At 39.7% G+C, this 13,577-nt stretch overlaps 1 protein-coding gene across 1 annotated transcript in view; it reads left to right on the top strand.

Annotated features, from left to right (window-relative positions):
* The window catches only part of GMCL1 (germ cell-less 1, spermatogenesis associated), a 60,956-nt gene extending 48,679 nt beyond the window's left edge, over positions 1-12,277 (top strand). Inside the window, exon 14 of the mRNA XM_002757661.6 lies at positions 9,842-12,277. Coding sequence (XP_002757707.3) covers positions 9,842-9,970 — 129 coding nt within the window. The 3' untranslated portion in view covers positions 9,971-12,277. The remainder of the gene's footprint in view (positions 1-9,841) is intronic.
* The last annotated feature ends 1,300 nt before the right edge of the window (positions 12,278-13,577 follow it).

The raw sequence follows: 13,577 nt of genomic DNA, 5'->3' as shown, positions 1-13,577 counted from the left end.
CAGTTTATTGATTATATAGCTATAACTCAGATAAAAAGTGATGAGAACCTTAAAGAAGGTAGCAGTGAGGATGAAAATATTGATGGGTTCTGGAAATCAACTAGTGCAATTGAAAATTTGATTCTTAATCGTGTGTGTGCATGAGGAAATGTCAGATGGTTTGTGGTTTTCTGGTTTGGGCAATTTGATTTATAGTAGTGGTTTTACCCGAGATTTGAATTATAGAAAGGAAAATGAACATGACGTAGTGTTGGCGATGGTGAAGAGATGATAAATTACGTTTCGGGCATATTTAATTTGAGAGCATCAAGGTGAAAATTTGATACACTGGTGAATAAATGGACTTGGAGTTTGCAAGTAATGCCTGAACTAGAAATAATAATTGGATGAGATAACTTACAGGAAATGTGTAGGGAATATGATAGGATAGAACCCTAGGGACCAATGGTATTTAAGAGATGGGCAAAAAAGGTGACCTGGTGAGATATTCGAAAGCCGGGATGGGGAATCAAAGCCAAATTGCAGGCTTGGCATGGCAGCTCATGCCTGTAATTCCAGCACTTTGAGAGGCCAAGACAAGAGGATTGCTTGAGACCAGGAGTTTAAGACCAGCCCTTGAAACATAGCAAAAGCCTATCTGTACAAAAAATTTTTTAAATTAGCCAGGCATGGTGGGAGGTGCCTGTAGTCCCAGCTACTTGGAAGCTGGGGCAGGAAGATCACTTGAGCCTGGGAGGCTGAGACTGCAATGAGCCATGATCGTACCACTACACTCCAGCCTGGGTGACAGAATGAGACCCTCTCTCAAAACAAAAACAGACCATCAAAAAACACTACCAACAACAATACCCAGAAATTTATTTTTTTAAGCTAAATTGTAAGAATGAAAGTGGAGGTGGCCCAGAAAGAAAGGAAGGGTTAGATAGTAGCCAGTGGTTGAGGGTTTGAATTTCAGTTACTTTATAATTAAGTGAAGATTTCCAATAGTGAGTTGTACTTAGATCTTGGAATTTAGACATTTAAGATAGAATGTGGGGGAGTAATAGAGGAATAATATCGAATTAAGTTGCAGAAACCTCCAGCACCAGCAGGGACGTATTAGACATAAAGATGAACAACTAATTTTCTGGAAGTAGAAATGGAGACCTAGGAAGATGCTGCAGCTCTGCTGCTGCAATAGATGGGCTCCACAGCTTCCATCATAGTGGAGTAAGGAAAATGGAACTTTGCTTACTTCAGTGCAAATGTAGATGCAGATTGAACCTTTAGGTGAAACAACAGATTTGATGTAGCTAGGATTTGATCTATCCTGTTTAGAAATGGAGAGTGGAGATTAATACAATTTAATATTGAAGAATTGGTATGTCCATTCAGCTAAGTGATATCCACATGGCTTCCTTCTTTCTCCAGAGTTGGCCAATCTTAACTATATTCTTTTTTTTTTTTCTCCTTCGTGGAATTTTTCAGGTACTTTTATTTATTTATTTATTTTTTATTGCATTTTAGGTTTGGGGGTATGTGTGCAGATCATGCAAGATAGTTGCATAGGTACACATATGGCAGTGTGTTTTGCTGCCGTCTTCCCCTTTACCCACATTTGGCATTTCTTCCCAGGCTATCCCTCCCCGCTTCCCCCTCTGCTGTCCTTCCCCTATTCCCCCCAGTAGACCCCAGTGTGTAGTACTCCTTTCCCTGTGTCCATGTGTTCTCTTTTTTCATCACCTGCCTATGAGCGAGAATATGCGGTATTTCATTTTCTGTTCTTGTGTCAGTTTGCTGAGAATGATGTTCTCCAAATTCATCCATGTCCCTACAAAGGACACAAACTCATCCTTTTTGATCGCTGCATAATATTCCATGGTGTATATGTGCCACATTTTCCCAATCCAGTCTATCGTGGATGGGCATTTGGGTTGGTTCCAGGTCTTTGCTGTTGTAAACAGTGCTGCAATGAACATTCGTGTGCATGTGTCCTTATAGTAGAACGGTTTATAATCCTTCGGATATATACCCAGTAATGGGATTTCTGGGTCAAATGGAATTTCTATTTCTAAGGCCTTGGGGAATCGCCACCCTGTCTTCCACAATAGTTGAACTAATTTACACTCCCACCAACAGTGTAAAAGTGTTCCTATTCCTCCACATCCTCTCCAGCATCTGTTGTCTCCAGATTTTTTAATGATCGCCATTCTAACTGGCGTGAGATGGTATCTCCATGTGGTTTTGATTTGCATCTCTCTAATGACCAGTGATGATGAGCATTTTTTCTTATGTTTGTTGGCCTCATGTATGTCTTCTTTTGAAAAGTATCTGTTCATATCCTTTGCCCATTTTTGAATGGGCTTGTTTGTTTTTTTCCTATAAATCTGTTTGAGTTCTTTGTAAATTCTGGATATCAGCCCTTTGTCAGATGGGTACACTGCAAAAATTTTTTCCCATTCTGTTGGTTGCCGATTCACTCTAGTGACTGTTTCTTTTGCTGTGCAGAAGCTGTGGAGTTTGATTAGGTCCCGTTTGTCTATTTTGGCTTTTGTTGCCAACGCTTTTGGTGTTTTGTTCATGAAGTCCTTGCCTACTCCTATGTCCTGAATGGTTTTGCCTAGATTTTCCTCTAGGGTTTTTATGGTGCCAGGTCTTATATTTAAGTCTTTAATCCATCTGGAGTTAATTTTAGTGTAAGGTGTCAGGAAGGGGTTCAGTTTCTGCTTTCTGCATATGGTTAGCCAGTTATCCCAACACCATTTATTAAACAGGGAGTCCTTTTCCCATTGCTTGTTTTTGTCAGGTTTATCAAATATTGTATGGTTGTAGATATGCTGTGTTGCCTCTGATGCCTCTGTTCTGTTCCATTGGTCTGTATCTCTGTTTTGGTACCAGTACCATGCTGTTTTGATTACTGTAGCCTTGTAATATAGTTTGAAGTCCAGTAGTGTGATGCCTCCCGCTGTGTTCTTTTTGCTTAGAATTGACTTGGCTATGCGGGCTCTCTTTTGGTTCCATATGAAGTTCATGGTGGTTTTTTCCAGTTCTGTGAAGAAAGTCAATGGTAGCTTGATGGGGATAGCGTTGAATCTGTAAATTACTTTGGACAGTATAGCCATTTTCACGATATTGATTCTTCCTAACCATGAACATGGAATGTTTCTCCATCTGTTTGTGTCCTCTCTTATTTTGTTGAGCAGTGGTTTGTAGTTTTCCTTGAAGAGGTCCCTTACGTTCCTTGTTAGCTGTATTCCTAGCTATTTTATTCTTTTTGTAGCAATTGTGAATGGCAGTTCGTTCTTGATTTGGCTCTCTTTCAGTCTGTTATTAGTGTATAGGAATGCTTGTGATTTTTGCACATTTATTTTGTATCCTGAGACTTTGCTGAAGTTGCTTATCAGTTTCAGGAGTTTTTGGGCTGAGGTGATGGGGTCTTCTAGGTATACTATCATGTCGTCTGCAAATAGAGACAATTTGGCTTCCACCTTTCCTATTTGAATACCCTTTATTTCTTTTTCTTGCCTGATTGCTCTGGCTAGAACTTCCAGTACTATATTGAATAGGAGTGGTGAAAGAGGGCCTCCTTGTCTAGTGCCAGATTTCAAAGGGAATGCTTCTAGTTTTTGCCCATTTAGTATGATATTGGCTGTTGGTTTGTCGTAAATAGATTTTATTACTTTGAGATATGTTCCATCAATACCGAGTTTATTGAGGGTTTTTAGTATAAAGGGCTGTTGAATTTTGTCAAAGGCCTTCTCTGCATCAATTGAGATAATCATGTGGTTTTTGTTTTTGGTTCTGTTTATGTGGTGAATTACATTTATAGACTTGCATATGTTGAACCAGCCTTGCATCCCCGGGATGAATCCTACTTGATCATGATGGATAAGTTTTTTGATGTGCTGTTGCAATCGGCTTGCCAGTATTTTATTGAAGATTTTTGCATCTATGTTCATCATGGATATTGGCCTGAAGTTTTCTTTTCTTGTTGAGTCTCTGCCGGGTTTTGGTATCAGGATGATGTTGGTCTCATAAAATGATTTGGGAAGGATTCCCTCTTTTTGGAATAGTTTCAGAAGGAATGGTACCAGCTTCTCTTTGTGTGTCTGGTAGAATTCGGCTGTGAACCCATCTGGACCTGGGCTTTTTTGTGTGTGGTAGGCTCTTAATTGCTGCCTCAACTTCAGACCTTGTTATTGGTCTATTCATAGTTGCAGCTTCCTCCTGGTTTAGGCTTGGGAGGACACAGGTGTCCAGGAATTTATCCATTTCTTCCAGGTTTACTAGTTTATGTGCATAGAGTTGTTTGTAATATTCTCTGATGATGGTTTGAATTTCTGTGGAATCTGTGGTGATTTCCCCTGTATCATTTTTTATTGCATCTATTAGGTTATTCTCTCTTTTCTTTTTTATCAGTCTGGCTAGTGGTCTGTCTATTTTGTTGATCTTTTCAAAAAACCAGCTCTTGGATTTATTGATTTTTTGAAGGGTTTTTTGTGTCTCTATCTCCTTCAGTTCTGCTCTGATCTTAGTTATTTCTTGTCTTCTGCTAGGTTTTGAGTCTTTCTGATCTTGCTCCTCTAGCTCTTTCAATTTTGACGATAGGGTGTCAATTTTGGATCTCTCCATTCTTCTCATATGGGCACTTATTGCTATATATTTTCCTCTGGAGACTGCTTTAAATGAGTCCCAGAGATTCTGGTATGTTGTGTCTTCATTCTCGTTGGTTTCAAAGAACTTCTTTATTTCTGCCTTAATTTCATTCTTTATCCATTCAACTTTCAAGAGCCAGTTGTTCAGTTTCCATGAAGCTGTGCAGTTCTGAGTTAGTTTCTGGATTCTTAGTTCTAACTTGATTGCACTATGGTCTGAGAGACTGTTTGTTATTATGTCAGTTGCTTTGCATTTGCTGAGGAGTGCTTTACTTCCAATTATGTGGTCAATTTTAGAGTAGGTGTGATGTGGTGCTGAGAAGAATGTATATTCTGTGGATTTGGGGTGGAGAGTTCTGTAAATGTCTATCAGGTTTGCTTATTCCAGGTCTGAGTTCAAGTCCTGGATTTCCTTGTTAATTTTCTGTCTGGTTGATCTGTCTAATATTGACAGTGGAGTGTTAAAGTCTCCCATTATTATTGTGTGGGAGTCTAAGTCTCTTTGTAGATCGTTAAGAACTTGCCTTATATATCTGGGTGCTCCTGTATTAGGTCCATATATATTTAGGATTGTTAGCTCTTCTTGTTGTATCGATCCTTTTACCATGTTATGTAATGACCTTCTTTGTCTCTTTTGAACTTTGTTGCTTTAAAGTCTATTTTATCAGAGACGAGAATTGCAACTCCTGTTTTTGTTTTTGTTTTTTTTTTTTTTTGCTCTCCATTAGCTTGGTAAATCTTCCTCCATCCCTTTATTTTGAGCCTTTGTGTATCCTTGAATGTGAGATGGGTTTCCTGGATACAGCACACTGATGGGTTTTGGCTTTTTATCCAATTTGCCAGTCTGTGTCTTTTGATTGGTGCATTTAGTCCATTTACATTTAGGGTTAATATTGTTATGTGTGAATTTGATACTGCCATTTTGATGCTAGCTGGCTGCTTTTCCCATTAGTTGGTGCAGATTATTCTTCTTTTTGATGCTCTTTAGCATTTGTTATTGTTTTTGGAATGGCTGTTCCTTTCTACGTGTAGTGCCTCTTTCAGGAGCTCTTGTAAAACAGGCCTGGTGGTGACAAAATCTCTGAGTACTTGCTTGTTTGCAAAGGATTTTATTTTTCCTTCACTTCTGAAGCTCAGTTTGGCTGGATATGAAATTCTGGGTTGAAAGTTCTTTTCTTTAAGGATGTCGAATATTGGCCCCCACTCTCTTCTGGCTTGTAGAGTTTCTGCCGAGAGATCTGCTGTGAGTCTGATGGGCTTCCCTTTGTGGGTGACCCAACCTTTTTCTCTGGCTGCCCTTAGTATTTTCTCCTTCATTTCAACCCTGGTGAATCTGACGATTATGTGCCTTGGGGTTGCTCTTCTTGCGGAATATCTTTGTGGTGGTCTCTGTATTTCCTGGACTTGAGTATTGGCCTGGATTGCTAGGTTGGGGAAATTTTCCTGGATAATATCCTGAAGAGTATTTTTCAGCTTGAATTCATTCTCTTCATCACATTCTGGTACACCTATTAAACGTAGGTTAGGTCTCTTCACATAATCCCACATTTCTTGGAGACTTTGTTCATTCCCTTTTTGTGCTTTTTTCTCTAATCTTGGTTTCTCGTTTTATTTCATTGAGTTAATCTTCGACTTCTGATATTCTTTCTTCTGCTTGGTCAATTCGGCTGTTGAAGCTTGTGCATGCTTCGCGAAGTTCTCGTGTTGTGTTTTTCAGCTCCTTCAATTCATTCGTATTCCTCTCTAAGTTGTCCATTCTTGTTATTTCCTCGAATCTTTTTTCAAATCTTTTTTCAAGGTTCTTAGTTTCTTTGCATTGATTTAGAACATGTTCTTTTAGCTCATGGAAGTTTCTCATTATCCATCTTCTGAAGTCTGATTCCATCATTTCATCACCCTCATTCTCCATCCGGCTTTGTTCCCTTGCTGGCGAGGAGTTTTGGTCCTTTGTAGGAGGCGAGGTGTTTTGGTTTCAGGTATTTTCCTCCTTTTTGCGCTGGTTTCTTCCCATCTTTGTGGGTTTATCCTCCTGTGGTCTGAGTAGTTGCTGACTTTTCGGTTGGTTCTCTGAGTGGACACCCAGATTGTTGATGGTGAAGTATTTCTGTTGCTTAGTTTTCCTTCTAACAGTCTAACCCCTCTGCTGTACAACTGCTGAGGTCCACTCCAGGCCCTACTTGTCTAGGGTATACCTGTAGCAGCTGCGGAACAGTGAAGGATGCTACCAGTTTCTTCTTCTGCTATCTTTGTCCCAGAATGATGCCCACCAAATGTCAGTCTGATCAGTCCTTTTTGAGGTGACTCTGGATATTCAGGGGTCAGGGAGCTGCTTGAGGAGACGGTCTGTACCTTATAGGAGCTTGAGTGCTGAGCTGTGAGCTCCGTTGTTCATTGAGGACTGTTGGGCAGATACTTTTAAGTCTGCTGCAGCAGAACTCATAAACCCCTTTTTTTTTCCTCAGATGCTCTGTCTTGGGGCATTAAGGCTTTGTTTATGAGTATCCGTTGCACTTTCCTGCCCCGCTAGGGGGCAGTCTAGTCACTATTTGCCTGTCGAGGCTCCGCCCTGTTGGCGTTGGCTCTGCCCTACTGTGGCGGGCTCTGCTCTGTTGCCTTGGGCTTCGCCCTGTTGCTGAGGGCTCCGCCCTGCTGTCGTGTGCTCTGCTCTGTTGCCTCTGTATTGGCCGAGTCTCTCTGTTATGGCGGGTTGCCTCGGCAACGGCAGGCTGCGACAGCAATGGGAGTATACTTCCGAAGGGGCAGATTGCCTCGGCAATGGGGGACGCCCCTCCCCCACCGAGCTGCGCCGTCCAGGGCTCAGTTGCCTCCACAGTGAAACTCTCAACCCCTGGCCTATGGAATCAACGCCCTGCTTGTCCCTGTGTGGGTGGGACCTGTCGAGGCTGGTCACCTGGCTCGCCGCCTCAGTGCCCCTCTTTTTCTCTTTCCTAAGTTGAAAGGTTGACTCTCTCCCAGGTATTTCTGTTGCCCGCTGATTGGGGACTGGGATCCGTGCGATTTCCCATGCAGTGACCCACTGCGCAGGCTCAAGTGTTACCTCCCGGGAATCTCCTGGTCTGGGTCACTGTCCAAGTCCCGTTCAATCAGATGGATATGCTAATCTGCCCTCCCAAATCTCAGATTGCTGGTTTAACAGGGCATCCAGACCAGTGTGCCTTGTGCGGAGTGCCGCTGTGCTTCTGCGCTGGCCAAAATGGCAGTGCCGGCCGCAGCGGCGTCTGTGTGTCTCCTCCACCTGGGAATCCCCCCATTCTGTGGGCAACAAAGATCCGTCTGAAAATGCAGCTTGAACTCACCTCCTGAGCCTTCACTGAGAACCTCAACCCCGAGCTGCTCCTACCCTGCCATCTTGAAGAGTCCCCAAATCTTAACTATATTCAAATTAGCCTCAGATGGCTAATCTTCCTCAGAGCCTTTTATATTGATTTTTATCATCAGATATACATATCATCAAAGCATTTGTCCTCAACAAATTTAGTAAATGTCCCTTCACCCAGATTATGGATATAAATGTTGACTAGCTCAGGATGTCTTAAGCATCTGAAGACCAACCATGCTTTGGCATCATTCCTTTCTGGTGACATTGTTAGCACAATCAGTCTAGGTGATGGCCTCACCTGATTTTATTCACAGATGTCTTTTTTAAATACCACTTTTCCTCTTTTATAGAGAGATTGTGTGTGTGTGTGTGTGTGTGTGTGTGTGACATTTGTACTCTCTACCTTCTTTATTCAAATTTATCTTGTTCCGTCAACACAGAAGCTGTGTCCAGTAAGTCTGCTTCAGTCACTCAAATATTCTAGTTTTAGTCCCTCTTCATTCAGAAATACATGCCTCAGTAAAAAATTAAAACTTGGCTGGGCGCAGTCGCTCACGCCTGTAATCCCAGGGCTTTGGTAGGCCGAGGTGGGTGGATCACAAGGTCAAGAGATCGAGACCATCCTGGTCAACATGGTGAAACCCCGTCTCTACTAAAAATACAAAAAATTAGCTGGGCATGGTGGTGCGTGCCTGTAATCCCAGCTACTCAGGAGGTTGAGGCAGGAGAATTGCCTGAAACCAGGAGGCAGAGGTTGCAGTGAGCCGAGGTCGCACCATTGCACTCCAGCCTGGGTAACAAGAGCGAAACTCCGTCTCAAAAAAAAATTAAAACTTTGGATATTAATAGTGTTTAATAGTGTATTATCCAAAATAAAGTATAACTAATGCATACTGTTTCCTAAAATGAGAATTCCTATGTTTTCTCATAGGAACATATCATGAGAACATATCCCAGGCATTTAAAACATAGGAATTCTCATTTTAGTGTTTCCTCTTTTATTCTGAGGATTGATTCTCTTTACTAAATGCTTCTAGTAAAGGATATGTGAGGTTCCAAACAGAGCTGTATAGCATCAGGGATGTTATATTTGTGTAGCGTCAGCTCCTGTCTCTGGGAGTTCTGAGCATTCTTGTGTGTGTTGATGTAACTGAACCTGAAATTGTTTTTCCTTCATAATGTATTTTTATGTTTCAGGAGACAAATTACATGCTTGTCATAGGGACAGTGGGAAATCTTAAACAGTAGTAGGAACCCTGCTTTTTGTTGATAATGACTCCCAACCTTCATCCCAGTGATTTGCTGTACCCAAGGGGCATCAGAAATTGAAGCCAATTCAGGAGGCTGAGGCGGGAGGATGAGGCAGGAAGATCACTTGAGCCCAGGAGTTCAAGGCCAGCTTGGGCAATATAGAAAGACCCTGTCTCATTTTTTAAAAAAAATAATGAATTTTTTTTAAAGGAAATAAAATGTTTAAAAAATTGAAGCCAAGTGAGAAGTTTATGTATTTCTAGGCATTGTGTCTTTTCACAAAATATGTAAGTACTTGACAGAAATTTTTACAATGATGAAAATAATTACCATTATTTAGTACTTAATATATAACTGGCTTTGTGAAACCCTCTGTGCATTGTCTCATGTAATCCTCCTGTAAGTCAGATACTCATATTGTTCCCATCTTACAGTGAGGAAACTGCATTTAACAAGGTCACACAGCTAGTGAGTGGGGATTTGGAGAGTGGAGATGTGGATCTCAGACTCAGGACACTATCTCCTTTGGTTCATTCAGTTCAACAGTTTGGTTTTCTGTTTTTATTTTTAAGATATTGCTATCTAATTGTCATTAATCTACAAATCTGTCTTATAGGAACAAGTGGTGATGAACTTGGACAGCAGGCTTCTGATCTTCCCTTTATATATCTGCTGTAACTTCTTGTATATATCACCAGAAAAAAGAATTGAAAATAATCATCACCCAGAAAATGCAGAAAACTGAAGATCTCATCAGTTGGAAACATTAGCACTTTGAAAACTTTTTAGGCCAGCTTTAATTTAATGGCCCTACTGATATTCACATCTAAGGTGACTAACGATGACAAAGGCCTTACAAACTGTACAGACAATACAGAAGATTATTCTTATCCTCAGTGCGTTTCTATGCATATATGAAAAAACATTTTAAAGCCAAGAAAATATCTGTCAAACCATTTCTGTTAGAAAGATGTCAACTCACGCTTTTAGCTTCGGTAGAAAATTGCTGTAGGCAAATCTCACGTTTATCTGCAACAACATATAGATTTAATTTTTAGCTTAAACTTTGTTTCTACCTTAGTGGACCTCAGTTATCCATCTGTAAATTTATTTTTCTTTGGCTAAAATAATCTAAAAGAATAATTTGGATGGCCAATTAGAAATGCTCTTTTCAGTTGGTGCATTTAAAGCTTTCCTTTAATGTTTCACCTGCTTATTATGATTCCTCCTTTTAGTCTAGTATCTTTCCAGTCCACACTTGTTTTTAATCACTAAATACTTTCTTCCTGGTTTTGGAAATTAAGCTGAGAAACTTTGTATAAACTTAAGCATTGTCATGCTATTTTTTAAAATTTGGCTTTCCTAGGATTTTAAGAAGAATGAAAGTTAGCTTCATACCTTCATCCTTGAATGAGGGAGAAATCCATTTGATTCCAAGGATATTTCTTGCCTTACATGGTCTTTTCTTTTACAGTCTGTACATCTTTATTATTAGGTTTTTGAATTATTTATGTACCAGATATAGTTTTAAGCATTTTAATATTCTCTGATCTTTGGAATTATTTATGTCCAAATTTTAGTTGGGAACTTGGTTTCCTGCTTAAGCTCAGGACTTTATACCCTCTGAATTGAGTGCCTTTGAGTTACACATGCTAATAAAAATTTCATAGTAAATGTAAATAAGGTCAGAGGTTCTAATATAGAAGTTCAATGAAGCATTAATGTAAAAATGGAACTTATTTTTGTCAAAAATGAGATGTACACTTGTCATGATTTATATAATTTGACCTTTTGTGTTAATTGCTGTTTTGAAAATAGCCGTGTTCATTTTCTTTCCAGTTAGAGTAAGTACTTCTGTGGTTAATGTGTAGTTTTATTATGGTTTTTAATGTAGGAATCATTTTTATTGTGCAAATAATAAATGCCCATTTGGAAAAAGAATAAATAATCTCTTATATAAAATGGACCAAACCCCCCCTTAATTGAAACCAAAATTTTTTTTCTTTCCAGTTAGATTTTTTTCCAACTCCTTTTAACTTTTGGAATCTATTAAGAATTTTTTTCTTTCTTAATGATATGTCCATAGGTTCATAAATTGCTTTTCTTTCAAAATTTATCCACTTGGTTTAACTTAAAGGAACCTTGTAAATGCCCCACCCTTGACACCCCCCCCCCCCAGAGCTGGAATTTAAATGTTTCTAATACAGTGATTTGGCCGTTATCAGGAGGTTACATTTCAGCTGGGTATCTGCTGAGTGTGGTGGCTCACACCTGTAAGCCCAGCACTTTGGGAGGCCAAGGAAGGAGGATCATTTGAGGTCAGGAGTTTAAAACCACCCATGCCAAACCTCGTGAAGCCCCATCTCTACAAAAAAAAATACAAAATAAAAATTAGCTAGGCATAGTGGACAAGCCTGTACTCAGCTACTCAGGAGGGTGAGGCAGGAGAATCACTTGAACCCGGGAGGGAGGCATAGGTTGCAGTGAGTGGAGATCATACCATTGCACTCCAACCTGGGCAACAGAGCAAGACTCCATCTCAAAAAAAAAGAAGAGGTTACATTCCTTATTTTTGTATTTGGCTATATTAGGTCTCTTTCACCGGAAGCTGTTGTTTTCTGTCTGTCTCATTACTGTATACTCTCCTTACTCTTTCTTTGTGTGTTGAAAAATATGTAAATGCCATGCTTAAATTATTTGGATAGTTTATTGCAAATCGTGGAAGATAATGTTTGAGTATATTAATGAATAAAATTAACTGTTTCATTTCACTTATATAAGTTAACTGGCCAAATTGGAGTTATACGTGGTTTCATCCAGTGGTTCTTTCGTGGCCAAGTTGCTTATGTCATCCATAGACAAGATAATTCTTTCTTCAATCACAAGTAGGTTAATGTTCTTACTTGAGAAGTTGATAATTGTCAGCTTGTGAGTAACTCACATTGGTAGTAAAGATGTCCTTTTGTTTTCTTACAAATACTTTGATGTGTTTGCATAGTTTGTTCTTTTCAACAGAAATATTTTCAATAAAGTGTTAATAGTGTAAGCTAAAGGATTGTTTAAACTATGGTTTATGAAAGCTTTGTGTTTTGTCAGCTTTTGTCTTACAGCCTCTGCTGTTTTTTATTCTACGGCTAGGAAACAGTATTTACATTTTAAGCATTATTTGTGTCTGTCTATCAGTAAGGAAGAAGTCTTTAAGAAAATATGTCCTAGAGTTTCACACTAAGTTATTAAGGGATATGAATACCTTTCCTTTAAAAAAAAAAATAAGTGGGTTGGCATTAAACTTACCAAGAAAGGCAAAATCATGTGGAGAACAGTGGTAGTCACTCTTTTTTTTTTTTAACCAAGTGTTTCACAGCTACATTTTGTCTCATTTTAAGTCTTTGAATAGGACTACTGTCATATGTGGACAACTTTCAATGTCAAATGCAAAAATAGAATTACTGAAGATCACTGTGGCCACTTGTGTAAGTTAATTAAAATTTTTAAAAAATTAAAATGTACTCCCTCAATCACACTAGCCACACTGTAAGTGCTCAGTAACTCATGTAGCTGGTGGCTACCGTATTGGACAGTACAAATATAGAATATTTCCATTGCAGAAAGTTCTGATAGCTGATGTAGAATATTGGACTAGTAATGGTTATGAACCTGTGTAAAAAAATAGAAAATATTAGCGCCATGGTGCAAATGATAAGCATAGATGACTTGTCAACCACCTGAAATATGTTCAAGCAATTTGGACCCAGTCATGTGACTGGATTAAAAAAAAAAAAAAAAAAGGCACCGCACAACTCTCTCCTCAACAAGAGTGTTTTAAATTCTTCCCAAGGTCTAAGGTACAGAGGTACAAACAACAAAAATCCTCAAAGCACATCAGTCATTCTTAACTAGTGGTCAGACTATATCTAATTGTGGAGCAGAATTACTCAACAGCATACATTCATACAAAAGTATAAAGTAAAGGCTGGGCATGGTGGTTCATGCCCATAATCTCAGCGCTTTGGGAGGCCAAGGCAAGAGGATCTCTTCGGGCCAGGCGTTTGAGACCAGGATGGGCAGCATAGCAAGACCCCATCTCTACAAAAAATATTTTTTTTAAATGGCTGAAGCCAGACAGGATGACTCATGAACACCTGTAATCCCAGCACTTTGGGAGGCCAAGCAGGGTTGATCACCTGAGGTCAGGAGTTCAAGACCAACCTGGCCAACATGGTGAAACCCTGCCTATACTAAAAATAGAAAAATTAACCAGGCATGGTGGCACATGCCTGTGGTCCCAGCTTCTCAGGAGGCTGAGGCAGGAGAACCGCTTGAACCCAGGAGGCAGAGGTTTCAGTGAGTCA

This window comes from Callithrix jacchus, chromosome 14 (genome assembly GCF_049354715.1).
Source record: "Callithrix jacchus isolate 240 chromosome 14, calJac240_pri, whole genome shotgun sequence".
Classification (NCBI taxonomy): Eukaryota; Metazoa; Chordata; class Mammalia; order Primates; family Cebidae; genus Callithrix; species Callithrix jacchus.
The sequence above is the reverse complement of the archived record's forward strand: the minus strand, read 5'-3'. Positions and strand labels throughout refer to the sequence as shown.